The 27,284-nt window shown below is 43.6% G+C and overlaps 2 protein-coding genes across 2 annotated transcripts in view; one reads left to right on the forward strand and one right to left on the reverse strand.

Moving 5' to 3' along the window:
• ZNF567 (zinc finger protein 567) overlaps positions 1–27,284 on the reverse strand; it is an 84,781-nt gene that overhangs the window by 2,746 nt on the left and 54,751 nt on the right. The window contains exon 9 of the transcript XR_009209288.1: positions 26,238–26,317. The gene's annotated coding sequence lies outside the window, so the exon portion shown is untranslated. The remainder of the gene's footprint in view (positions 1–26,237; positions 26,318–27,284) is intronic.
• ZNF850 (zinc finger protein 850) lies at positions 725–26,831 on the forward strand. Its single transcript, XM_032173109.2, has 5 exons — positions 725–814; positions 11,104–11,184; positions 11,349–11,475; positions 12,350–12,445; positions 23,530–26,831. Exons 2-5 carry the CDS (start codon positions 11,173–11,175, stop codon positions 26,397–26,399), a joined length of 3,105 nt encoding a protein of 1,034 aa, XP_032029000.1. The 5' UTR covers positions 725–814; positions 11,104–11,172; the 3' UTR covers positions 26,400–26,831.

Genomic DNA, 27,284 nt, shown 5'->3' on the forward strand with positions numbered 1-27,284 from the left:
ACATTGACACACACAGCTTCCACTCACACCTGCGATCACAAGGCAGCATCTTCGGGCCCTCGTCGGCCACGATCCGCTCCCAGAGAGCATCCGCGCACAATCTCATCCCATCCACGATTTTGATTCCTTTCCTCCCGCTTCTTCAACCCGATCCGGGACGAGACCATCAGGTCCCACCTCCACCTTCACCTTCATTTTCCGCGCTATGCAGACTGAGCCCTGGACTCACCCATATACAGATTGAATCGTCCGGTCAGTGTTTCATCTCCTCTGCATTCCAAGGGCGAGTTAGCATCTGGGTGCGTGAGTTCCATACTAACAGCCAGGACCAGGCTTGGAGCCAAGAATCCTTTGGCTTGCATCGTGGCTGGGTTGACCACGTTTCTGTCCTGGACTACATTTCCCATCGGTTCTACCGTTTGGAGCTACTTCCGCCAAGAACCGGAAGCACGTTTTCCTGTGTCGTACCCCAGATAACAGAGCTGCCAGGGATAATCAGGCCTGGCCACTCTAGCTGGCGAGCCGGCCCCATAGCGAGCCGCTCGGCATGAGGGCTCTGCGATCCTCGGTGCAGAGGAGCGGTAAATGGAAACAAGCCCGGCTTGGAGATGAGAGGCATAGGGAAGCCCGCAGTCGGGCTCTGGACTACATTTCCCAGAGGATGCCGCAGGCCGACACCACGTCTCGCGAGATTTTGGCCTCCTTTTAGCCAGGTGGCGGGACCGTTTGCTGTGCCCAATTAGCTGCCGCCGCGCCTTGGAGTCCCGAGCAACTTGGCCAGGCTGGCCTCGAGCCGAACCAGAGAATGCTGAGGGTGAGGAATCCGGCTCCGGTCCTTTTGTGTGTGGAGGGCTGAGGAGAGGAGTTTGCGTGTGTGATCGCGATGGTTGCCGTGGGTGTTCGTGGTCTGTGACTGTGGCTGTGTGGTGCTGACTCTGGGTGATCAGGTGGGCGCTTGTGACTGTGCGCGCCCGGAGTGGATGTGTGTGTCCTGGACGAGCCTCGTTGTGCGTGCGGATGTAAAGAACCGGTGACTGTGTGTTTGGACTGCGTGTCTCGGGGTGGGTGGGTGACTTTGCGTGTGTGTGCAGTACGGTGTGTGCGTGAGTTGCAGGTCTGTGGCTGTGCAGGTGCAACTTGTGTGGCCCCTTGGTGTATGTGAGAGAGGAGAGTGTGATTGGCTGTGAGGCAGTGGGTAAGTGGATATGGGGAGGCATGTGTGCGATTGGGACTTTGTGTGTCCCCTTGAGAGAAAAAACCCTTTAGGCAGTTAGGGTGGGTCCTTGGTAAAAGTCCTTTAAACAGAGAAATAGCCTGAAAAATCAGGCTGCAGGCACAGATAAGGAAAGCTAGCACAGGGGGTTGTCCTAAAGACATTCCTCAGCTGCACTGATAAGGGACCGAGGCCCAACATAGAAACGCCTTTTTCCTTTGTGTGACCAGCGGGCTTCCACGAAATAGTCGCTTCTTTTGTGGGCATGTACACGGTGGGCTCTGTTAGATTTTGAAGGGAAGGCGAGGGTTGAAGAAATAGAGAGATAGAGAGGAGAGTTGGCGGCTCTATGGCGGGGACCAACTAAATGCCAGAGCCCACTACCGCTTACTGGCTGGGGTAATTACAGGCCTGGGCTGGAAGGGTCTGGGCAGTATGGCTTGTTGCCTGGGAGAAAGTTGATAAGGATGTTTCTTGGGCCTTTGCCCTGCAGGATGTGATAAGGAAGTCAGGCGGTTGGGAAGGATGTTTCGCACAGCCCAAACCCCAGTGGAATGTTTCCTTCTGACCAGGGTCTGTGAAATGGTGGGGGCTTACAAAACGTGCAGCTTGGACTAACAGGTTCCGGCGGCCACTTTCCTTTTTTGGACGTGCTTTAGACTGTGAGCCCAGCCTCTTTGAATCATAACTTCAGCCCCTGATTGGTCCCGGGCCAAGCTTTCACTTCAGCCCCTGATTGGTCCTGGGCCAAACTTTCACTTCAGCCCCTGATTGGTCCCGGGCCAAACCTTCACTTCAGCCCCTGATTGGTCCTGGGCCAAACTTTCACTTCAGCCCCTGATTGGTCCTGGGCCAAACTTTCACTTCAGCCTAGGATTGGTCCTGGGCTAAGGTCTCAGGGCCAAGCTGAGTAGTGCTTTCTCCAAGACAGCCTACAGACCAGTCAGCATGTTCCTCCCTTTCCCAGTTAATAAAACCCCCAGATTCAGCCTCCTAGTTGACAACCCTCTTTCGGGTCCCCTCCGCTGGGGAGAGCTTTCTTCTTTTGCTTATTAAATTTCCGCTCCGACCTCATCCTTTGTGTCCATGTTCCTTAATTTTCTTGGCCGTGAGAGAAAGAAGGCAAAAACAAGAGCCTTTACCCTAACAACTCAATTGCTGGAGAGAAGATTAGTGCATATCTAAGATATGTGGCATCACACACCATAGCCCTGGGATTGAAAGCCATGCAGTTTATGGGATGGTGTTAATCTCAGTCCAAATAAGTGATAAGATCTTTCACTTTGCTATATTTTAGGGGTAGGAATGAGATTGGGGGCTTGATCAGTAGTTTGTACCAATAAGACCAGGGATTTGCCCAGTCGTCTGTGAGTAAATGCTTGGGCCAGTTTCCATGTCTGTATTGAATTAAATACTCATACGGTTCTGTGATTTTCTCAAATACACATTTGGTCTTTGTCCCTATTTCCTCGCATACAACTCCTAAAATCCTTGGAATCTCCTAAGTGCTGGCTTTTTTTTTTTTTTTTTTTTTTTTTTTTTGATGGAGTCTCTCTCTGTCGCCCAGACTGAAGTGCAGTGGCTCAATATCCAGTCACTGCAATCTCTGCCTCCCGGGTTCAAGCAGTTATTCTGCCTCAGCCTCCCGAGTAGCTGGGACTACAGGCACGCGTCACCACGCCCGGCTAATTTTTGTATTTGTTTTTTTAGTAGAGACGGGGTTTCACCATGCTGGCCAGTCTGGTCTCGAACTCCTGACCTCAGGTGATCTGCGTGCCTCGGACTCCCAAAGTGTTGGGATTACCGGCGTGAGCCACTGCACCCAGCCTTTGGCTTTTTATATGTTAGCGATTGACCAAAAGCTTCAGGATGGGGGCTGGTCATCAGAAAGACCAAGGCAGGATTAGAGGGTTGAGACTTTCAGCCCCTACCCTCCCACCCCTGGGGAGTGGAGGGGACTGAGGATTAAGATGATGGCAAGTAGCCAGTGGTTTAATCAATCATGCCTATGTAATGAAGCCTCCTTGCAAACCCAAAAGGAGTGGATTCGGAGAACTTCCAGAGAGCTGAACACATGGAGGTTCCTGGAGGGTCGTGCCTACGGAGGGCATGGAAGCTCTGTGCCCCTTCCCCCATACCTCGCCCTAGGCATCTCTTCATCTGTATCCTTTGGAACATCCTTATAATCAGCCAGTAAATGTGTTTCCCTGAGGTCTGTGAGCCATTTTATTCTAGCAAATTAATCAAACCCAAAGAGAGGGTCGTAGGAACCCCAAATTGAACCCATCAGTCAGAAGTTGTAGAGGCTGGGACTTGTGACTGGTGTCTGAAAGGGGAGCAGTTTTGTGGGCTGAGCCCTCAGCCTGTGGGATGACAGTATCTCATGGTAGATAATGTCAGAATCGAATTGGTGGACACCCAGCTGGTGTCTGCTGCAGAACTGATTCCTTGCTTGCTGATGGGGAGAAATCTCCTTGGATTTTGAGGCCACAGAAGTCTTCTGGTTTGATTGTTGTGGTTTTTTTGTGAAGCAGAGGAAGAACACAGTTTGAGTTCTTTCCAAACGGGTTCACATTGGGGGTTCTCAACCTCGAATCCATCAACTCCATTGCTGAATTTTTATTTATTTATTTATTTTTACTTTTGAGGTAGGGTCTCACTCTGTCTCCCAGGCTGGAGTGCAGTGGCACGATCATTGCAGCCTTGATCTCCTGTGCTCAAGTGATCCTCCTACCTCAGCCTGCCAAGTAAGCTGAAACCAGAAGCACACACCAGCACTCTGGCGTAATTACAAATAATTTTCACTAGGAAAGACTCACTAGGTTGCCTAGGCTGGTCTTGAACTCCTGAGTGCAAGTGATCCTCCCACCTCTGCCTCCAAAGTGCTAGGATTACAGGCCTGAGCTGCCTCACCTATCACTGATTTTCTTTTTCTTTCTTTCTTTTTTTTTTTCTTTTGAGACAGTCTCACTCTGCCTTGCCCAGGCTGGACTGCAGTGGCACAATCCCAGCTCACTGCAGCCTCCGCCTCCCGGGTTTAAGTGATTCTCTTGTCTCAGCCTCCTGAGTAGCTGGGATTACAGGTGCCTGCAACCACACCCGACCAATTTTTGTATTTGTAGTAGAGACAGGGTTTCACCATGTTGGCTAGGCTGGTCATGAACTCCTGATCTCAGGTGATCCACCCACCTCTGCCTCCCAAAGTGCTGGGATTACAGGCATGAGCCACCGCACCCGGCCTTTTTTTTTTTTAAAGACAGGGTCTCACTCTATTACCCAGACTGGAGTGCAGTGGCAGGATCATGGCATACTGCAGCCTTGACCTCCGGGGCTGAAGGGATCCTCCCACCTCAGCCTCCTAAGGAGCTGGGTTACAGGCATATGGCACCATGCTGAGCTAATATTTGTATTTTTTGCACAGACGGGGGTTTTGCTATGTTGTCCAGTCTGGTCTCGAACTCCTGAGCTCCAGCAATCTTCCAACCTGAGCCTCCCAAAGTGCTGAGATTACAGGGAAGAGCCACCGCACCTGGCCTATCACTGCATTTTTAAAGGGAAGGAGGACTATAGTGAGATTCACTAAAGATTACAGAAAAGGTAGAACCCTAGATAGATTTAAAGACAGAGATTATAATATACTTGAGATGATAATATCCAAATTTAGCTTTTCTAGATAGGGAAATTTGAAGTACATCAAACTATAAGGTGGCATTTTGTGCAACTAACTAAAACTATGTTTGAAAGAGAGCAAATGCATTTTCATTATTATGAATAATATTAAGCGACAATGAAAATAAATAGAAATACTCAAGAAATTGTTATATTTAAATCTTCCCTCCTTTTTTGGAAAGAGAAGTGTTGATATTTTTAAAGATTCTAATCAAAACTTCTCTTTTAAAAAAATTGATGATTCTATGGAGATAGGGAGGGAATAACCTATGTTTATTGAACACCTAATATTCCACTTACCTGAATGTCATTTATTCTATATTATAGTTTTATTTATTTATTTATTTATTTATTTATTTATTTATTTATTTTTGAGACAGGGTCTTGCTCTGTCACCCAGGCTAGAGTGCAGTGGGGTGGTCACAGTTCACAGATATACACCACCATGCCTGGCTTATTATTTTATTTTATTTTATTTTTGCAGAGACGGGGTCTCCCTATATTTCCCAGGCTTGACTTGAACTTCTGGGCTCAAGCCATCCTCCTGCCTTGGCATCCCAAAGTGCTGGGATTACAGGCGTAAGCCACTGTGCTCAGCCACTATTATAGTCTTGATAGTAGAAGTGTCTCAGTGTCCTGGAAAACTGTCTAAATTTTAAAAAAACTATTTAAAAACACGTTGGTGTTATTTGGCCAACATGGATTTCTTTGCTCCATCATTATTTATTGGCATTATTAGCCTGTTGACTTTCAATTTCCTTAAATCCCTTTCACTCCATTTTTGTTTTTTTGTCCCCCAAATAAAAGTTCTTTCTTTTTTTTTTTGAGACAGATTCTCGCTCTTGTCACCCAGGCTGGAGTGCAGTGGTGTGATCTCAGCTCACTGTAATCTTCACCTTTCAGGTTCAAGCGATTCTCCTGCCTCAGCCTCCCGAGTAGCCTAGATTACAGGCACGCACCACCACAGCCCGCTAATTTTTTGTATTCTTTTTTTTTTTTTTTTTTGAGATGGAGTTTCACTCTTGTTGCCCAGGCTGGAGTGCAATGGCACAATCTCTGCTCACTGCAACCTCTGCCTCCTGTGTTCAAGCGATTCTCCTGCCTCAGCCTCCCAAGTAGCTGGGATTACAGGTGTGAGCCACCAAACCCGGCTAATTTTTGTATTTTTACTAGAGACAGGGTTTTGCCACGTTGGCCAGGCTGGTCTGGAACTTCTGACCTCAAGTCATCTGCCTGCCTCGGCCTCCCAAAGTGCTGGGATTACAGGCATGAGCCACTGCGCCCGCCTTTTTTGTATTTTTATATTTATTTATTTATATTTTGATACGGAGTCTCGCTCTGTTGCCCAGGCTGCAGTGCAGCGGCACGGTCTCAGCTCACTGCAACCTCTGCCTCCCATGCTCAAGCAATTCTCCTGCCTCTGCCTCCCAAGTAGCTGGGATTACAGGCACCTACCACCACGCCTGGCTACTTTTTGTATTTTAATTTGAGATAGGGTTTCACCATGTTGGCCATGCTGGTCTCGAACTCCTGACCTCTGGTGATCCATCCACCTTGGCCTCCCAAAGTGCTGGGATTACAGGCTTGAGCCACTGCGCCTGGCCTTTTTTGTATTTTAAGTAGAGACCAGGTTTCACTATGTTGGTCAGGCTGGTCTCGAACTCCTGACCTCAAATGATCTACCTGTCTTGGCCTCCCAAAGTGCTGGGACTACAGGCATGAGCCACCACACGTGGCCAAAATACTTATATTTTGAAGGACATAGTTCCCCAATTTTTTCCTATGTGTTTGTGTTCATTTTAAGGAATGGTTGAACACATTCAAATAGATTAGTGTTTAGAAATAAGAAAAGAAATCACAAAGAAAAAGGTAGGCTTCAGTAAAATGCACATAAATTAAAATTTCTATACAGCCCCCTTCCTTAAAGGAATTTAAATATGGACAGATTGGAGGGGAAAGGTTTGCAGCAAAAATCATAAGTAGAAGGAAACAGAATGGTTAAGTACACAGTGAAGTAGCCATTTAGGAAAGTTATAAGCCATTTAAATGCCATGTATAAAGTGTTTTTGATAAGAAAAAAACCAAAGTGTAAAGGAGAATACAAAATTATACATGTACTGTGGTAACATCTGTATTGTTCTGCGTATGGAAAACAGACTGGGGAGAAATAGCTTTAAGTCCTAATAGTAATTTTCTTTTTCTCCCTTTTCTTTTTTTTGTGTTTTCTTTTCCCTGTCTCCCTTAATATTGCATATCTTTCCCATTAAAAAGTATTGTATTATATATCTACCAACAAGACATTTGTTTCAGATTTTTTGGTTTTGTCTTCAAGGAACATTCTTCTGCATACAACTTCATACTTTTAAAATTCTCTGGCCTGGCTCAGTGGCTCACGCCTATAATCCCAGCACTTTGGGAGGCCAAGTCGGGTGGATTGCTTGAGGCCAGGAGTTCGAGACCAGCCTGGCCAACATGGTGAAACCCGGTCTCTACCAAAAATACCAAAAAAAAATAGCCAGGTATGGTGGTGTGTGCCTGTATTCCCAGCTACTTTGATGGCTGAGGCACAAGAGTCACTTGAACCCAGGAGGCAGAGGTTGCAGTGAGCTGTGATCACCTCACTGCACCCTAGCCTGGGCAACAGATTGAGACTTGTCTCAAAAAATAAAAATAAAAAATTATTGGCTGGGCATGGTGGCTCACGCCTGTAATCCCAGCACTTTGGGAGGCTGAGGAGGGCCAATCACCTGAGTTCGGGAGTTTGAGACCAGCCTGACCAACATGGAGAAACCCCATCTCTACTAAAAATATCAAATTAGCCAGGTGTGGTGGGACATGCCTGTAATCTCAGCTACTTGGGAGGCTGAGGCAGGAGAATCGCTTGAACCCAGGAGGAGGAGGTTGCAGTGAGCCGAGATCGCACCACTGCACTCCAGCCTGGGCAACAAGAGTGAAATTCCATCTCAAAAAAAAAAATCTTTGGATAAGTACTTAGAAATGGAATTTCTAGGTCAGCCACTAGATATTATTAATGGATTTAATATGAAAAACCTTTGCTTGAGGATATATAAAGCTTTAAAAGACAGGGTCCCTATTCTTTAGTTATAAGTAAAGCAGCACTTGTAAGGTAATATTCAGAAAACATCAGATAATATCATATAAAGTCCTCCTGTTCATGCTGATGACATCGGATGGCCAGTTAAGGATGACACTTCGTTCTGTCCCCTGCAACCACGGTCCTGTCATGTCTAAATGATACTGACCCTATGAGAATGCTGTGGATGTGAAAGCATTTCTTCAAGTTAGCTTTTTGGCCTGCTGGTTTTTTTTTTTTTTTTTTTTTTTGAGACGGAGTCTTGCTCTGTCACCCAGGCTGGAGTGCAGTGGCGCAGTCTCAGCTCACTGCAAGCTCCGCCTCCCGGGTTCACGCCATTCTCCTGCCTCAGCCTCTCCGAGTAGGTGGGACTACAGGCGCCCGTCACCACGCCCAGCTAATTTTTTGTATTTTTAGTAGAGACGCGGTTTCACCGTGGTCTCGATCTCCTGATCTCGTGATCCGCCCGCCTCGGCCTCCCAAAGTGCTGGGATTACAGGCGTGAGCCACCGCGCCCGGCCTGCTGGTTTTAATCTAATGATGGGATATCCAAAGTGAAACTAATGGAGTGAAATGATTGTGCATCTGTTGGGGGGAATCAGAGACAGCTAGAGCAAGGGCAGACACATGCTGAACTCATCTCTCGTAAGAGCCAAAGCAAGCAGCAGTGTTGCTAGCAGGGCTACTGCACATCTGTACATGTGGCTCCAATGGTTCTGACTTGTTTTTTTCCTAGTATGACCCTAATACATGGGGCAAGTTAGAAAATCAGATTTGCCCGGGCATGGTGGCTCACACCTGTAATCCCAGTAATTTGGGAGCCAAGGTAGGTGGATCACTTGAGGCCAGGAGTTCGAGACCAGCCGCAGCAACACAGTGAAACCCCGTCTCTACTAAAAATACAAAAATTAGTTGGGCATGGTGGCAGGCACCTGTAATCCCAGCTAAGGTAGGCTGAGGTTGCAGTGAGCTGAGATCAGGCACTTCAGCCTGGGCGACAGAGCGAGACTGTCTCAAAAAAAAAAAAAAAAAAAAAAAAGGGGGGGGGAAGGAAAGAAAAGAAAATCACGGCTTGTTAGCCACTTGCAGCTAAAGCAACAACACACATGCACAAAAATTATTCAGTAAAAACAAAACAGTTTTGGCGTATCTTGAGATTTTGTTTTATATCCAAAGGAAAACTATCTTTGAACTACTCTTTGGAAAATGCCTTCTATGTAACAAACGTTGTACTTTTCTTCTAATTGGGTCTTGAGGTCTCTCAGGAGAATGGCTATAAACTCTAGCCTCACCCTAATGGGGCTCTAGGGGAGGGGCTTGTGGGTCTTTACAGTAGCCTTTCACCAGACATTTATTTTTCCTGGCCCACAGCCTAATGCTCAAGCGTCTGACCCATGACCAGGTGTCTCACAGGAAACTTGTTTATACTGGCAGATGCCCCTGTAACTTTTGTCTGACCTGTGTGCAGTTTATTCCTACCATGATACCTACTTTTGTATTTTATTTTATTTATTTTATTTTATTTTATTTTAATTTTATTTAATTTTATTTATTTTATTTTTTGAGACGGAGTGTTGATCTGTCACCAGGCTGGAATGCAGTGGCATGACCTTGGCTCACTGCAACCTCCACCTTCTGGGTTCAAGCAATTTTCCTGCCTCAGCCTCCTGAGTAGCTGGGACTATAGGCACGTGCCACCACGCCCAGCTAATTTTTGTATTTTTAGTAGAGACGAGGTTTCACCATGTTGGCCAGGATGGTCTCTATCTCTTGACCTCGTGATCCGCCCGACTCAGCCTCCCAAAGTGCTGGGATTACAGGCATGAGCCATCGCACCTGGCCTTTGTTTGTTTGTTTGTTTGTTTGAGACAGGATCTTGCTCTGGTGCCTAGGCTGGAGTGCAGTGGCAGGATCACAGCTCACTGCATCCTCAACCTCCTGGGCTCAAGCAATCCTCCCACCTCAGCCTCCCAAGTAGCTGGGACTACAGGCATGTCCCATCACATCTGGCTAATTTGTATATGATATATATTTTTGTAGAGATGGGGTTTTGCCATGTTGCCCAGAATTGGTCTTGAACTCCTGAGCTCAAGCAATTCATCTGCCTTGGCCTCCCAAAGTGCTGTGATTACAGGTGTGGGTTACCACGCCCAGCCAATGTACATTTAATTATCGAAGTGCTATCTATACTATTTTATGGAAGTACTAATTAGTGAAGTGCATTAGAGGTTTTTTTGTTGTTGTTGTTTTGTTTGTTTTGAGACAGAGTTTCGCTCTTATTGCCCAGTCTGGAGTGCAGTGGTGCAATCTCGGCTCACTGCAACCTCTGCCTCCCAGGTTCAAGCAATTCTCCTGCCTCAGCCTCCCAAGTAGCTGGGATTACAGGCATGTGCCACCACCCCCAGCTAATTTTGTATTTTTAGTAGAGACTAAAATGGTCTCTCCATATTGGTCAGGCTGGTCTCAAACTCCCGACCTCAGGTGATCCATCCACCTTGGCCTCCCAAAGTGTTCAGATTACAGGCATAAGCCACCGCGCCTGGCCAATAGAGGTTTTTAAACTTTTTGTAGGTTTTTTTGAAAGATCCTGTCTTCCTTTAAGAAATGAGAAAAGGCTGGGTGTGGTGGCTCATGCCTGTAATCCCAGCACTTTGGGAGGCCAAAGCAGGCGGATTGCTTGAGCTCAGGAGTTTGAGAGCAGCCTGACCAAATGGCAAAACCTCGTTTCTACTAAAAATACAAAAAATTAGCTGGGCATGGTGGTGCATGCCTATAGTCATAGCTAACACAAAGGCTGAGGTGAGAGGATCACCTGAGCCTGGGAGGTTGAGGCTGCAGTGAGCTGTGATCATGCCACTGCACTCCAGCCTGGGCAACAGAACGAGACCCTGTCTCAAAACGAAAACAGAAACAAAAAAATGAAACAAGAGGAAAAAAATAACAAGAAAGAAAGTGGTAAGGGAGGAGTGCCTGTTTATTAAGCTTTTGTTGTAAATAGTAATTTGCATATCAGATGTTTACTGTAATATTCTTTCAGCTTTGCTAGGCCTACAGCTTGCTGTGTGCTTTTGTACTCTAGTACATTTATTTGGGAAATAATATATCAATGTGTTTTATTCATTCCCAGCTCTAACCATGGAATATTCGGAATGTCCCATTCTATGAAGGAAGTTTGCCGGCCGCAACAGGAATATTCATGAACATGGAGGTACTTTGTTGAAGTTACACTAATTTTTTTACTCTTCCCCACTCTCATCCTAGCCAGCCGGTCTGCTCACTGTATTCTCTCCATCCTTCAGCACCCTTCCATCTCTTCCATCTTAAAAACCTTTCCTTTAATTTCAACAGTGCTGCATGGGTTTGTCATTTCAGGGGTTGGTCATGTTCCAGGATCTGTCTATAGACTTCTCTCAGGAGGAATGGGAGTGCCTGGACGCTGCTCAGAAGGATTTATACAGAGATGTAATGATGGAGAACTACAGCAGCCTGGTCTCACTAGGTAAGGATGTCTATCCGCAAATAACTCATGAATTTTGTGTGTAGCTTTCAATTGTCTGGGTGACTTTTCACCTGTTGCCTAGGGAATTGTTTTGTGTTTTGTAGATTAATAGATGGGCAGCTCTTTGGGGTCACTCCATCTTCTCCATGCTTCAGACCTTTACACCTTCCTCTAGTCCTTCATGAGGACTAAGGGACTAACTTTGAATTCAGGAACAGCAGGAGTATGTCTTACTTCTTTTCTTTTCTTTTTTTTTTTCTTTTTTTTGAGACGGAGTCTCACTCTGTCGCCCAGGCTGGAGTGCAGTGGCGCAGTCTCGGCTCACTGCAAGCTCCGCCTCCTGGGTTCACGCCATTCTTCTGCCTCAGCCTCTCCGAGTGGCTGGGACTACAGGCACCCGCCACCACGCCCGGCTAATTTTTTGTATTTTCAGTAGAGACAGGGTTTCACTGTGGTCTCGATCTCCTGACCTCATGGTCCGCCCGCCTCGGCCTCCCAAAGTGCTTGGATTATAAGCATGAGCCACCGCGCCCAGCCTACTTCTTTTCTTTCTTTCTTTTGTTTTTTTGAGACAAAGTCTCACTCTGTCGCCCAGCCTGGAGTGCAATGGCGTGATCTCGGTTCACTCCAACCTCCGTCTCTCGGGTTCAAATGATTCTCATGCTTCAGACTTCTGAGTAGCTGGGATTACAGGCACCGCCACCACGCCCAGCCAATTTTTGTATTTTTAGTAGAGACAGAGTTTCACCATGTTGGTCAGGCTGGTCTTGAACTCCTGACCTCAAGCAATCCACCTGTTTTGGTCTCCCAAAGTGCTGGGATTACAGGAGTGAGCCACCATGCCCGGCCATCTTACTTCTTTTCTTATAAACAGGTCTCTCTATCCCAAAGCCTGATGTGATTGCCTTACTGGAGCAAGGGAAAGAGCCCTGGATGGTTTCAAGAGACATGCTGGGAGGATGGTGCCCAGGTGAGTAAGGACTGAGCAGATGGGGAAGACACTGCTGTTTAGAACCCAGCCTGTCAGGGAGGCAGCACCGTACAGGTATTGGTTGAGGAGTCTCTTCTTCAAGGTCCCATGTAAGGGTTGTGGCCTAAGACACGTGGAGAAAAGTCACAATACATCCCCACACACTTTTTAAAATTTTATTATTTATTTATTTATTTATTTTGAAATGGAGTCTCGTTCTGTCACCCAGGCTGGAGTGCAGTGGTGTGATCTCAGCTTACTGCAACCTCCACTCCTGGGTTGAAGTGACTCTCCTGCCTCAGCCTTTGAAGGAACTGGCGTTATAGGCACCCACCACCATGCCCAGCTAATTTTTGTATTTTCAGTAGAGACGGGGTTTCACCATGTTGGCTAGGCTGGCCTTGAACTCCTGACCTCAGGTGATCCACTTGCCTCGGCCTCCGAAAGTGCTGGGATTACAGGTGTGAGCCACTGCGCCTGGCCAAGAATCCCCTTTTACTTCCACCTCTTCAGTCTGTGCTACCCTCTTGTCATAATTTCTTCCCATTTCAAAGAATAAAGTTCCCTTCTTCGGGAGCCATCCTGTTTCCTCTGTCTTCGAGCTACTTCTTTCCCTTTGAAATTTAAACCTGTGTTCTTGCTTTAAAAAAAAATCTTTCAAAATATATTTATTTTTCATACTGATTCTTAACTTTTTTTTTGTCTTGTCTTTTCTTGTCTAGTTTTCCTTTGATGCAGCCATTTCAGCATCAGTGAATATTCATTCACTTTTTTATTTTGCAACTGAGTCTCACTCTGTCACCCAGGCTGGAGTGCAGTGGTGCAATATTGGCTCACTACAACCTCCACTTCCCGGGTTCAAGTAATTCTCCTGCCTCAGCCTCTTGAGTAGCTGGGACTACAGGCATGTACCACCACAACTGGCTACTTTTTGTATTTTCAGTAGAGACAGGGTTTCACCATGTTGGCCAGGCTGGTCCTGAACTCCTGACCTCAGGTGATCCACCTGCCTCGGTCTCCCAAAGTGCCAGGATTACAGGTGTCAGCCACCACGCCCAACCTCATTCACTTTTAGTCAACATTTATTGACTTAAAAAAAAAAATCATAAAGCCTTCTTTTCTTGGTGGGTGACAGTTATAGAAGATATAAGCTATCAGAATTACACTCTAATAAAGGGTTTATTTATTTATTTATTTTGAGACAATATCTTGCTGTGTTGCCCAGGCTGGAGTGCAGTGGAGTTGTCTCGGCTCACTGCAACCTCTGCATCCTGAATTCAAGCAATTCTTATGCCTCAGCCTCCAGAGCAGCTGAGATTACAGTCACGCGCCACCATACCTGGCTAATTTTTTGTATTTTTAGTAGAGACAGGGTTTTGCCACATAGCTGAGGCTGGTCTTGAACTCCTGAGCTAAGGCAATCTGCCCACCTCAGCCTCCCAAAGTGCTAGGATTACCGGCGTGAGCCACCACACCCAGCCTAATAAAGGGTCTAAATCATGTATAAATCACTTTCTAAAGAGTAGACTCGACCAGGAGATTTCTAATATGATGCTTAGAAGAAAGAGCTGTAGATATCAATGTGAAGGAATAGGATGCGCCTGCTTTTAGGAGGAAAAGGTACACAGAAATGATTGTGTATAAAAGAGGACAATAAGTTAAATATAGAAGACTTAAGTGTCAAGGAAAAGGGAGTGATCCATTTTCAATAAGTTGGTGACAATGGTAACATGGACAAAAATTGGGCTGTAAGTAGCATAGACTGAGGGATTTTCTTCTGAAGTAGAAAAGATAAGGCATTTTATTTTTCAAAATGTGCTTTTAAGTAATGCAAACTATTCATTTTAAAAAGTGTTTTAATTGTAGGATATAGATGACTTTATTTCCTTCTATCCATAGAACATTACAAAAAAATTTTTTTTTAATTATTAACTTGATTACAGAAGTCTTTGAACGTACACAAAAGTAGAAAGGATGGTGTAATGGACATCCCCCGAATCCATTTCCTAGCTGCAGTAGTTATCAATGAGTTTCTATGTTTCCAATCTTACTTGATCTATGCCTGTTGACCTCTGCACCTTCCCTTAACTATGTTAAAGCAAGTCCTGGATATCATGAGTTCAGTACTATTAGATGTATAGGTAGCTTTTCAGTGTTTCTTCTTCTTTTTTAGTTTTTGTGACAGTGTCTCTCTGTTGCCCATACTGGAGTACAGTGGCACAATCACAGCTCACTGCAGCCTTGACCTCCAGGACTCAAGTGATCCTCCCACCTCTGCCTCCTGAGTAGCTCAGACCACAAGCACACACCACCACACCTGGTCAATTTCTAATTTTTTTTGTAGAGATGGGTTCTCCCTATGTGCCACAGGCTGGTCTGGAACTCCTGGGCTCAAGCAGTCCTCCCACTGCCTCACTTTCCCAAACTGCTGGGATTACAGGCATGAGCAACTGTGCCCAGCTGTTTCTTCTATTTAAAATGAGTGCTCTGATGTATCTTTATTTAAATGGACATTTTCATATTTAATCTTTCAGATGTGAGATTCCTGGGCCTATATATATATTTTTTATTTATTTATTTATTTATTTTTTAGGTGGAGTCTTGCTCCATTGCCAGGCTGGAGTGCTGTGGCATGATCTTGGCTGACTGCAACCTCTGACTCCCTGGTTCAAGTGATTCTCCTGCCTCAGCCTCCTGAGTAGCTGGGATTACAGGCATGAGCCACCACAGCCAGCTAATTTTTTTTTTTGTATTTTTAGTTGAGATGGGGTTTCACCACATTGGCCAGGACGGTCTCGATCTCCTGACCTCGTGATCTTTCCGCCTTGGCCTCCCAAAGTGCTGGGATTACAGGCGTGAGCCACCGTGCCCGGCCTGGTTTAAACTTTTTAAAGATCATGACAGTCTAGGACAGAAATGCATGATCCACTGGAGCTGCCTTATACAACTCAGTTCAGACAAGTATTCGTAGCTGGTTAGTTAATTTAAAAGTTTAAAGTGAAAAGATCTGATATGCCACAACCATATGATTTTAGATGAGAGCATTTAATCGGAGATGGGTGGATCACTTGAGACCAGCCTGGCAAATGTGGCGAAACCCCCTCTGTACTAAAAATACAAAAATTAGCCGGGTGTGGTGTTGCATGCCTGTAATCCCAGCTACTTGAATGGCTGAGGCACGGAATTGATTGAATCCGGGAGGAGGAGGAGGCAGTGAGCCGAGATCACACTGCTGCACTGCAGTATGGGTGACAGAGTGAGACTCTGTCTCAAGAAAACAAAAAAAGAACTTTTTAATTTTCATGATACAATTTTTAATCCGTGAGCTTTTGTAAATGTTTTGCCTTTAAATTTTTCCCATTTTTAATAGTTGTTTTCATTACTGAATTTATTTATTTATTTATTTACTTAACTAGTCTCTGATAGCAGGGCAAAGTATTTTGTTTGAAAATGGGCTCCCTGCTGGGAGTTCTGCCTCATTTTGTATACATACTATACCTGTAAGGCATGAGTCATCATTTAAGGTTTTAGTTTTTTATGTGAAGGGACAACACAAAGGTTCTTGCAATCCAGTTTCAACAGATGGTTCATGAAAGCTGTGCTGTTCCATACAGTAGCCACTAGCTACATGTGGCTAATTAGATTTAACTGTAAAGTAATTAAAATTAAAATGAAAAATTCAGTTCTTGCCGGGCACAGTGACTAACACCTAACTCTGGGGCTTTGGGAAGCTGAGGCAGGAGGATCGCTTGAGTCCAGGAGTTCAAGGCTGCAGTGAGCTGTGATCACACCACTTCGTTCCAGCCCGGGTGGCAGAGCAAGACCTTGTCTCAAAAAGAGGCTGGGCACGGTGGCTCACACCTGTAAATCCCAGCACTTTGGGAGGCTGAGGTGGGCGGATCACTTTGAGGTCAGGAGTGGTCTGGTCAACATGGTGACCAGCCTAATCAACATAGTGAAACAACATCTCTACTAAAACAAACAAACAAAAAATTAGCCGGATGTGGTGGCAGGCACCTGTAATCCCAGCTACTCGTGAGGCTGAGGACAGAGAATCGCTTGAACCCAGGAGGCAGAGGTTGCAGTAAGCCAAGATCACACCACTGCACTCCAGCCTGGGCAATAGAGCAAGACTCTGTCTCAAAAAAGAAACTATATTTCCTGTTTGTGCTTCCTTTTTATGTTTCATCTTTTCTACTTCATTATTTGGTTTTATTTTCTTACTAATTTTTAGGAGTGATTCATTCATTCATTTTTTCATTTATTTATAATTATGGTAAAATATACATAACATAAATGTATTACTATTTTAACCATCTTTAATTGTATTCATATTGTGCAACCATCTGCACATTCATTTCTAGAACTCCTGAAATTCCAACATAATCATGACAGATCTACCCATTTGGGTTAAGAAGAGCTTCTACTTACTAGTTATCTTATTGTTAGCATATCCCAATGGACCCCTGCCAAAGTTTGCCCCTCAGATAAACAAAAACTCCACACTATATAGCATGGGAATATTCATTGCTGGCTAGGAACAGACCATCTCTGACACTGCCGGGAAGCATAAACTAGCCACTCAAATGAAAATGTGCCTACATTTGGAATGAGTAACCTCACTTTTTGGACTGTCTGCTACAGAAATAAAAGAAGTAGCTAATTCTGATATATACAGAAACACATTTCCTGGAATAGCAGTAACAATCTAAATGGGCATTAACAAAAACTGTGACAGGCCAGGCGTGGTGGCTCATGCCTGTAATCCCAGCACCTTGGGAGGCCAGGGCGGGTGGATCACAAGGTCAGGAGTTCGACACCAGCCTGGTCAACATGGTGAAAACCCCGTCTCCACTAAAAATACAAAAAATTAGCCAGGTGTGGTGGCGTGAACGTGTAGTCCCAGCTACTTGGGAGGCTGAGGTAGGCAAATTGGTTGAACCCAGGAGGCAGAGGTTGCAGTGAGCCAAGATCATGCCATTGTATTCCAGCCTAGGCAACAGAGCAAGACTCCGTCTTGAGGGGGAAAAAAAAATGTGGCATTATGGTATATCCACATAATGGGATATTATGCAGCTATTCAAGGAAATGAAGTAAATCTATAAATAGTAACTTTAAAACTATCCTTTATCTGTTGTTATCTGGGGGAAAAGTTGCACACCAATATGTATAGGACAATTCTATTTTTATAAAAAGAAGAAAATGCACACATAGATACACATACATGATATGTGAATGGGTGAATATGTGGATGTGCATAAACTTGGGAAAAGAAACACTCCAGACCAGAATGCATTCCTCTGGGGGTAGAAAATCATGTGTTCCAAATAGAAATAAACATTTGCAAATACACATCTTCCTGGAAATAAGGTTATGTAGTGTGCTGAAAGTACAGTTGAGATCTTAATGAACAAGTAGGTGATATGGCACTTAAAACACTGGCTCAAGGCCAGGCGCGGTGGCTCACGCCTGTAATCCCAGCACTTTGGGAGGCCAAGGTGGGCGGATTACAAGGTCAGGAGATTGAGACCATCCTGGCCAACATGGTAAAACCCCGTCTCTACTAAAAACACAAAAATTAGCTGGGCGTCATGGCAGGCGCCTGTAATCCCAGCTACTCGGGAGGTTGAGGAAGGAGAATCACATGAACCCAGGAAGTGGAGGTTGCAGTGAGCCAAGAACATGCCACTGCACTCCAGCCTGGCAACAGAGTGAGACTCCATATCCAAAAAAAAAAAAAAAAAGGCTAAAAACTAGATATATTAAAAAACTATGTAGTTACTTTATTTACTAGTGGTGTCAAGACTTTCTAACTTCTTTAAGCATTATTAAACATAGTAATTCTCTTTAATATTAATATTTGAAGCCTTTTGGTTCTGTTTCTGCTGTTGTTTTCCTTCATGTGATTTCTCATTTCCCTGTATGTGTTAGAGTTTTTTTTTTTTTTTTTTTATTGCGAAGTGCTCTCTCTTTCCTTGAAACTTTGTGAGAATATTTTGAGGGTTGAGTTGAGGTTGATTTCGTCCTCAGAGATTTTGTGTTTGCTTTTTGCCTGTTGCCTAAGACATAGCCCGGCCCATAATACAATTTTTATTGTCATCACTTAGCATCAAAGTAATTTTTAGGACATGAGCGGTGGCTCATGCCTGTAATCCCAACACTTTGGGAGGCCGAGGTGGGTGGATCACTTGAGGCCAGGAGTTTGAGACCAGCCTGGCCAACATGGCGAAACCCTTTCTGTACTAAAAATACAAAAATTAGCTGGGTGTGGTGTTGCATGCCGGTAATCCCAGCTACTCAAATGGCTGAGGCACAGAATTGGTTGAACCTGGGAGGTGGAGGTTGCAGTGAGCCAAGATCGCACCACTGCATTCAGGCATGGGTGACAGAGCGAGACTCTGTCTCAAAAAAACCAAAAAAGAATTTTTTAATTTTCATGATACCATTTTTAACCCATGAGCTTTTGTAAATGTTTTGCGTTTAAATTTTTTTCCCATTTTTTATTCCTGAATTCAACCTTAATTGCACTATAGTCAATACTTACATGGTCAGTATGAGACCAGTTTCTGGAAGTGTGTTACTTCATGCACTGGTGAATTGTCAGCATTTTTGTGGGGGTGGGGATTCATGTGTTCCTGTGCTTTCTTTTAATTGCTGCATGTAGAATTCTCACATGTTCAACATATCAGGCTTGTTAATTTGATGTAAAGATCCTCTGTATCCTTTTATATTTTCTGGGTGCTTGACCTCTCAGTTATTAAAAGAGGTGTATTGAAATCTCCCACAATCAGCTGGGTGTGGTGGCTCACACCTGTAATCCCAGCACTTTGGGAGGCCAAGGTGGGTGGATCACGAGGTCAGGAGTTCAAGACCAGGCTGGTCAAGATGGTGAAACCCCATCTCTACTAAAAATACAAAAAATTAGCCGGGCTCGGTGGCAGGCGCCTGTAATCCCAGCTACTTGGGAGGCTGAGGCAGGAGAATCGCTTGAACTCGGAGGGCAGAGGTTGCAGTGAGCTGAGATCGTGCCACTGCACTCCAGCCTGGGTGACCGAGTGAGAGACTCTATCTCAAAAAAAATAACTAAAAGAAATCTCCCACAATCAAGATGAAGCCTAAACTTTTTGTATTTTCTCAATTTTTACTTTGCATATTTAGAGTTTATTTTACTGGATGCTTACCAATTTAGAATTGTTATATCTTTTTGAATGAATGTTTTATTATGTAGTAATCCTCTTTATTCCCAATAATGTTTTCACCTTGAAGTCTATTTTTTTCCAGTGCTAAGACCCTAGCTTTCTATTCATGAATACTTGCCTGATTTTCATTTTCTTAGTTTTTACTTAAACTTTTTTGTGTCCTCATGTTTTTAGTCACTTTTTATTTTAAAAGGGTTGAAATTTACTTTTTCTTTGTTTACATTCCTCATAATTACTGATGCATTTGGATTTTTTTTTTTTTTTTTGAGACAGGGTCTCTCTCTCTGTTGCCTGGGCTAAGTGCAGTGGAGCAATCACAGCTCACCACAGCCTCAACCCCCTGGGCTCAAGCAATCTGCATACCTCAGCCTCCCAAGTAGCTGAAAATACAGGCACGATCCACCTCTCTTGGCCTGTTTGAATTTTTTTAACCAGCTTATTCTATTTGTCTCACTTTTCCTGTCTTCTGTTGCCTGTTTTATTTTACACTGCTTTAGATTTGAGGTTTTAAAAAAATCTGATGCCCATACTTAGTTTGATTCCACTGATTTGTAAGTTGAAAGCATGGACTCTGGAGCCAGATTGTCTCCATTCAAATCCTAGCTCTGCCATTTAATACCTCTATGACTTTTGGCAATTTACTTAACCTCTGTGGTCCTCATTTGCAAATATATATGCTATTCACAGGATTCTTCTGAGGATTAAATGAGTTTATATAGTAAATGTGTAAAGCAGTGAAAATAGTGCCTGGCATATAGCAAGCATGGTGTGTAAGCTATTTTTTGTTTTCCTGTTCATTTTGTTCTTATTATTGGGATTTCATCATGCATAATTTTTTTTTAAGAGACAGGTTCTCCCATTGTCACCCAGGCTGGAGTGCACTGGCTTGACCACAGCTCATTGCAGCATTGACTTTCCGGGCTCGGGTGATCCTCCCACCTTAGCCTCCCGAGTACCTGAGGCTACAGGCATATGCCACCACACCTGCACCTGGCTTTTTTTTTTTTTTTTTTTTTGAGACAGTGTCCCAGGCTGTTGCCCAGGCTGGTCTTGAACTCTGGGGCTCTGGTAATCTTGCAGCCTTGGCGTCCCAAAGTGTACCATCCTGGGTTATAGAATTTTACTTTTTTTTTTTCCCGAGGCTGTCCCGCCCCAGGTGGAAAGTGGAAAACTTCGGTCATTGCAACCTCTGTCTCCTGGTTTAAGCAATTTTCTGTCACCCCTCAATAGTGAAATCCAGGTTACCACCATGCCTGGCTTATTGTATTTTTTAATTTTTTTTTTTTTTAATTTTTTAAATTTTTTTATTAATTAATTTTTTTGAGACGGAGTCTCACTCTGTTGCCCAGGCTGGAGTGCAGTGGCACAATCTCGGCTCACTGCAAGCTCCGCCTCCCGGGTTTACGCCATTCTCCTGCCTCAGCCTCTCCAAGTAGCTGGGACTACAGGCGCCCGCTACTACGCCCGGCTAATTTTTTTGTATTTTTAGTAGAGACGGGGTTTCACCGTGGTCTCGATCTCCTGACCTCGTGATCCGCCCGCCTCGGCCTCCCAGAGTGCTGGGATTACAAGCGTGAGCCACCACGCCCGGCCTATTTTGTATTTTTAGTAAAGTCGGGGTTTTGCCATGTTGGCCAGGCTGGTCTTGAATTCCTGACCTCAGGTGATCCACCTGCCAGACTCCCAAAGTGCTGAGATTACAGGCGTGTGCCACCGCACCCGGCCCCGTAGAACTTTTAAAATTTACCATCCATGGTACTCATGGCACCGCAGATTTTTTTTAGAAAACCTCATCACTTCTGAATAAATTTTAGCTGTTCCATGTTGAATATAGTTTGTTCCCTGTTCTTTCAGTATTACTTTCAGGAAGACAAATGAATTCTTTGAATTTCTTTATGACTTTTAACCTTGCTTTTGCATTTCCAATTATTTAACCATTCCAGTGAGGTTTTGTTGTTGATTTCTTTCTCTCTTTTTCTCCTTGAAATTTATATGGTGAAGAAACTTGATCATCTGTCATTTAACATTTAGCTCCCCTCCATTTATTCCTTTCTTTCCTATAAACAGACTATGTGATATTAGTATTGTGTATTTCATCAGGAAGCACATATCTGGTTGTTTCTGTTTTTGTGATGTTAGCAGCCATTCCTCATCTCATCCCCTAAATATTACTAGGTAATTTTAAAATTGTCCTTATGAACACACAGATTAAAAAAATCTTTGATGTGATTTATTGTAATTACATTACAATGATTACAGTTATTATTCTTGAATTCATGCTCAACTTGTCCCATCTTTGGCCAATGGGACCCTCTTCATAATGGTTCCTGAGTCTTTTTGACATGACCCTAGGAGTCTTGAATAAGCTTCTTTGCTTTTCTAATATGCCAGCTTTTTCCATGCTCATAATGCACACTTTCTGTTCTAATCCGTAGATGCTCCAAGGAGCCTAGGTTCTGTGTAGTAAGAAATGGTATTTAGAGACAGTAATCTGTCATTAGTGTGTTCATTGCTGCTGGATTGGTTGTTTCTAAGGCTTCAATGGATGAAGATGGAAAGTATTTTTTAAAAATCATGATTGCACTCTTACACTGCCAATTCACATTCATTCATTGAATTTTAAGTTTCAAAGATTCATTTTTTAATTTTTAGATACTGATACCCCATTTGTGTCTTTTACAAAAACTTGCTTGGCCTTTTTGTTAATGAGATGTTACTTTCTCACTTTAAAAAAGTAAACTTTAGGTTTTAGGATAGTTTTAGACTTACAGAAAAGTTGTCAGGTTAGTACAGAGACTTCCCATATACATCACATGTAGTTTCCCATTAACATTTTATATTTGTACATTTGTCATAATTAATGAATATTGATCCTATTCAATAATAACATTGTTGAAGCAATGTTGTTATTATTATTTACCTTTCCTATGGTGCTGAGATCTATTATTATTAATGGAAACCCCTAGACTTTACTCAGATTTCCTTAGCTTTTTTTTTTTTTTTTGAGATGGAGTCTGGCTTTTGTTGCCTAGGCTGGAGTTCAATGGTACGATCTTGGCTCACTGCAGCCTCAGCCTCCCAGGCTCAAGTGATTCTCCTGTTTCAGCCTCCTGTGTAGCTGAGATTACAGGCATGGGCCACCACGTCTGGCTAATTTTTGTATTTTTAGTAGAGACAGGGTTTCACCATGTTGGCCAGGCTGGTCTTGAACTCCTGACCTTGTGATCCGCCCGCTTCAGCCTCCCAAAGTGCTGGGATTACAGGTGTGAGTCACTGTGCCCGGCCTCCTTAGCTTTTATCTAATGTCCTTTTTTCCTATTCTAGGATCTTGGCTAGGATAACACATTGCATTGAGTCATTATGTTTCCCTTGGCTCCTCTTTGCTTTGACAGCTTTTCAGGCTTTCCTTGTTTGTGATTATCTCAATAGTTTTGGAGAGTACTGGCCAGGTATTTCATAGATTGTCTCTCATTTTGGGATTTGTCTGGTGTTTTTCCAGTGATTAGACTGGAATTCAGTACTTTTAGAAGGAAGATCAGAGAGAGAAAATACTGTTCTCATCACATCATACAAGGCTACATAGTATCACCATGTATGTACACCATCTTTTTTTTTTTTTTTTTTAAGACAGGGTCTTGCTCTGTGGCCCAGGCTGGAGTGTAGTGGCACAATCATAGCTCACTGCAGCCTTGAACTCCTGGGCTCAATCAATCCTCCTGTCTCAGACTCCCAAAGTGCTGGGATTACAGGCATGAGCCACCACGCCCAACACATCTTTAATTCTTAAGGACATTATTTTCAGTTTGTCTCCCCTTTCTACCATAGATGTTTTTATTTCTACTCAACAAGGAAATGCTATGTTTTTGCTTTCTGGTTATTTTTCAGACTCGGAGTTTAGATGTAAGACCAAAGATTCATGTTTGCCAAAAGAAATCTATGAAGTAACATCATCTCAGTGGGTGAGAATGGAAAAATGTCATAGCCTTGTGGGCTCCAGTGTCAGAGATGACTGGGAATGCAAAGGCCAGTTTCAGCACCAAGATATAAATCAGGAGCGATATTTGGAAAAAGCAATAATGACTCATGAAAAAACACCAACTTTCTGCCTACAAACATATCTCACTCTGCATCATCAGTTTCATCCTGGAGAGAAACTGTATGAATCCACAGAATGTATGGCTTTTAAGTATGGCTCAGAACTTACACAACAGCAAGAAACCCATACTGGTGAAAAACTCTGTAAATGTAAGGAGTGTGGGAAGGCCTTTCATCATTTTTCCTATCTTGTTAAACATCAGAGAATTCATACTGGGGAAATGCCCTGTGCATGTAAAGAATATAGAATAGCTTTTATTTCTGGCTCACACCTTATTCAACACCAGAAAATGTATACAGATGAGAGACCTCATGAGTGTCAGGAATCCGTGAAGGCCTTTAGACCATCTGCACACCTTACTCAACATCAGAGAATTCATACTGGTGACAAACCTTATGAATGTAAAGAATGTGGGAAATCTTTTACTTCTGGCTCAGCACTAATTCGACATCAGCGAATTCACACTGGTGAGAAACCCTATGACTGTAAGGAATGTGGAAAATCTTTTACTTTTCACTCAGCACTAATTCGACATAAGCGAATTCACACTGGTGAGAAACCCTATGATTGTAAGGAATGTGGGAAATCTTTTAGTTTTCACTCAGGGTTAATTGGACACCAGGCAATTCACACTGGTGAGAAACCCTATGATTGTAAAGAATGTGGAAAATCTTTTACTGCTGGCTCAACGCTAATTCAACATCAGCGAATTCACACTGGTGAGAAACCCTATGATTGTAAGGGATGTGGGAAATGTTTTGCTTCGGGCTCAGCACTACTTCAACATCAGCGAATTCACACTGGTGAGAAACCCTATCGTTGTAAGGAATGTGGAAAATCTTTTACTTTTCGCTCAACACGCAATCGACACCAGCGAATTCACACTGGTGAGAAACCCTATAATTGTAAAGAATGTGGAAAATCTTTTGCTTCTGGCTCAGCACTACTTCAACATCAGCGAATTCACACTGGTGAGAAACCCTATCATTGTAAGGAATGTGGAAAATCTTTTACTTTTCGCTCAGGGCTAATTGGACATCAGGCAGTTCACACTGGTGAGAAACCCCATGATTGTAAAGAATGTGGAAAATCTTTTACTTCTCGCTCAGCGCTAATTCAACATCAGCGAATTCACACTGGTGAGAAACCCTATCACTGTAAGGAATGTGGAAAATCTTTTACTGTTGGCTCAACACTAATTCAACATCAGCAAATTCACACTGGTGAGAAACCTTATGATTGTAAGGAATGTGGGAAGGCCTTTAGACTTCGCTTACGACTTACTCAACATCAACAAATCCATACTGGTGAGAAACCTTATCAATGTCAGGAATGTGGGAAAGCCTTTATCAGTGTCTCAGGACTCACCCAACATCACAGAATTCACACTGGTGAGAAACCCTATGAATGTCCGGACTGTGGGAAGGCCTTTAGACAGCATACATACCTTAATCAACATCGGAGAATTCATACTGGTGAGAAACCTTATGAATGTAAAGAATGTGGGAAATCTTTTACTTTCTGCTCAGGACTAATTCAACATCAGCAAAATCACACTGGTGAGAAACCGTATGATTGTAAGGAATGTGGGAAATCTTTTACTTCTGATTCAACACTAATTCAACATCAGCAAATTCACACTGGTGAGAAACCCTATGATTGTAAGGAATGTGGAAAATCTTTTACTTCTCACTCAACACTAATTCAACATCAGCAAATACACGCTGGTGAGAAGCTCTATGATTGTAAGGAATGTGGGAAATCTTTTACTTCTCATTCAACACTAATTCAACATCAGCCAATTCACACTGGTGAGAAACCTTATCATTGCAAGGAATGTGGGAAATCTTTTACTCTTCGCTCAGCACTAATTCAACATCGGCCAGTTCACACTGGTGAGAAACGCTACAGTTGTAAAGAATGTGGGAAATCTTTTACTTCTCGCTCAACACTAATTGAACATCAGCGAATTCACACTGGTGAGAGACCCTATCATTGTAAGGAATGTGGAAAATCTTTTGCTTTTCGCTCAGCAATAATTCAGCATCGGCGAATTCACACTGGTGAGAAACCCTATGATTGTAAGGAATGTGGCAAGGCCTTTAGACGTCGTTCAAAACTTACTCAACATCAACGAATCCATACTGGTGAGAAACCTTATCAATGTCATGAATGTGGAAAAGCCTTTGTCCGTTTCTCAGGACTCACCAAACATCACAGTATTCACACTGGTGAGAAACCCTATGAATGTAAGACATGTGGGAAGTCCTTCAGGCAGCGTACACACCTTACTCTACATCAGAGAATTCATACCGGTGACAGACCTTATGAATGTAAAGAATGTGGGAAATCTTTTACTTGCAGCTCAGAACTAATTCGACATCAACGAACTCACACTGGTGAGAAACCTTACAATTGTAAGGAATGTGGGAAGGCCTTTAGATGTCCTTCACAACTTAGTCAACATAGACGAATCCATACTGGTGAGAAAACTTACCAATGTCCGGAATGTGGGAAAGCCTTTTTCTATGCCTCAGGACTCAGCCGACATCAGAGTGTTCACACTGGCGAGAAACCCTATGAATGTAAGACATGTGGGAAGGCCTTTAAACAGCTTACACAGCTTACTCGACATCGGAGAATTCATGACCTAACATAATTAATGCAGGAAACTGTTCTCATGACATTTGTCATGGATCATCAGCAGATTCCATATATGGGTCAAATACAATGGATGTGTATTACAATGGATGTGTATTATGTATTACTTCATATTCACTTTTTCCAGAATTAAGACTTTTTTTTTTTTTTGAGACGGAGTCTCGCTCTGTCACTCAGGCTGGAGCGCAGTGGCGCTATCTCGGCTCACTGCAAGCTCCGCCTCCTGAGTTCATGCCATTCTCCTGCCTCAGCCTTCCTAGTAGCTGGGACTACAGGTACCTGCCACCATGCCTGGCTAATTTTTTTGTTTTTGTATTTTTAGTAGAGACAGGGTTTCACTGTGTTAGCCAGGATGGTCTTGATCTCCTGACCTCGTGATCCGCCCACCAAAATTAGGACATTTAATACTGAAAGAAATTGATAATGAATGTAGATGAGTTTTCTATCATGATTCAAAGCTTGTTGAAGTTATACAAATTCATATTAGAGAATGTGGTCAATGACAAAAGACAACCATTTACTACCTACGTGACATTAGGCTAGTTATGTAAATTCTCTGTGCCAAAATTACTAATTGATAAAATGTTGATGGCAATAGTTGTTTTTGTATATTTTTTGTTTGTTTGTTTTGTTTTGAAATGGAGTCTTGCTCTATTGCCCAGGCTGGAGTGCAGTGGTGCTATCTTGGCTCACTGCAACCTCTGCCTCCCAGGTTCAAGTGATTCTCCTGCCTCTGCCTGCTGAGTAGCTGAGATTACAGGCATGCACCACCATGCTCGGCTAATTTTTGTATTTTTAGTAGAGACAGGGTTTCACTGTGTTGGTCAGGGTGGTCTCAAACTCTTGACCTCGTGATCCCCCTGCCTCGGCCTCCCAAAGTGCT

This window comes from Hylobates moloch, unplaced genomic scaffold (assembly GCF_009828535.3).
Source record: "Hylobates moloch isolate HMO894 unplaced genomic scaffold, HMol_V3 SCAFFOLD_13, whole genome shotgun sequence".
NCBI lineage: Eukaryota > Metazoa > Chordata > Mammalia > Primates > Hylobatidae > Hylobates > Hylobates moloch.

Bases quoted from the DNA above. Each gene is read 5' to 3' on its own strand.
- ZNF850 (XM_032173109.2), top strand. The intron at 11,476-12,349 runs GTAAGGATGTCT...TCTTATAAACAG, and splicing joins CAGCAGCCTGGTCTCACTAG to GTCTCTCTATCCCAAAGCCT. The intron at 12,446-23,529 runs GTGAGTAAGGAC...GTTATTTTTCAG, and splicing joins GCTGGGAGGATGGTGCCCAG to ACTCGGAGTTTAGATGTAAG.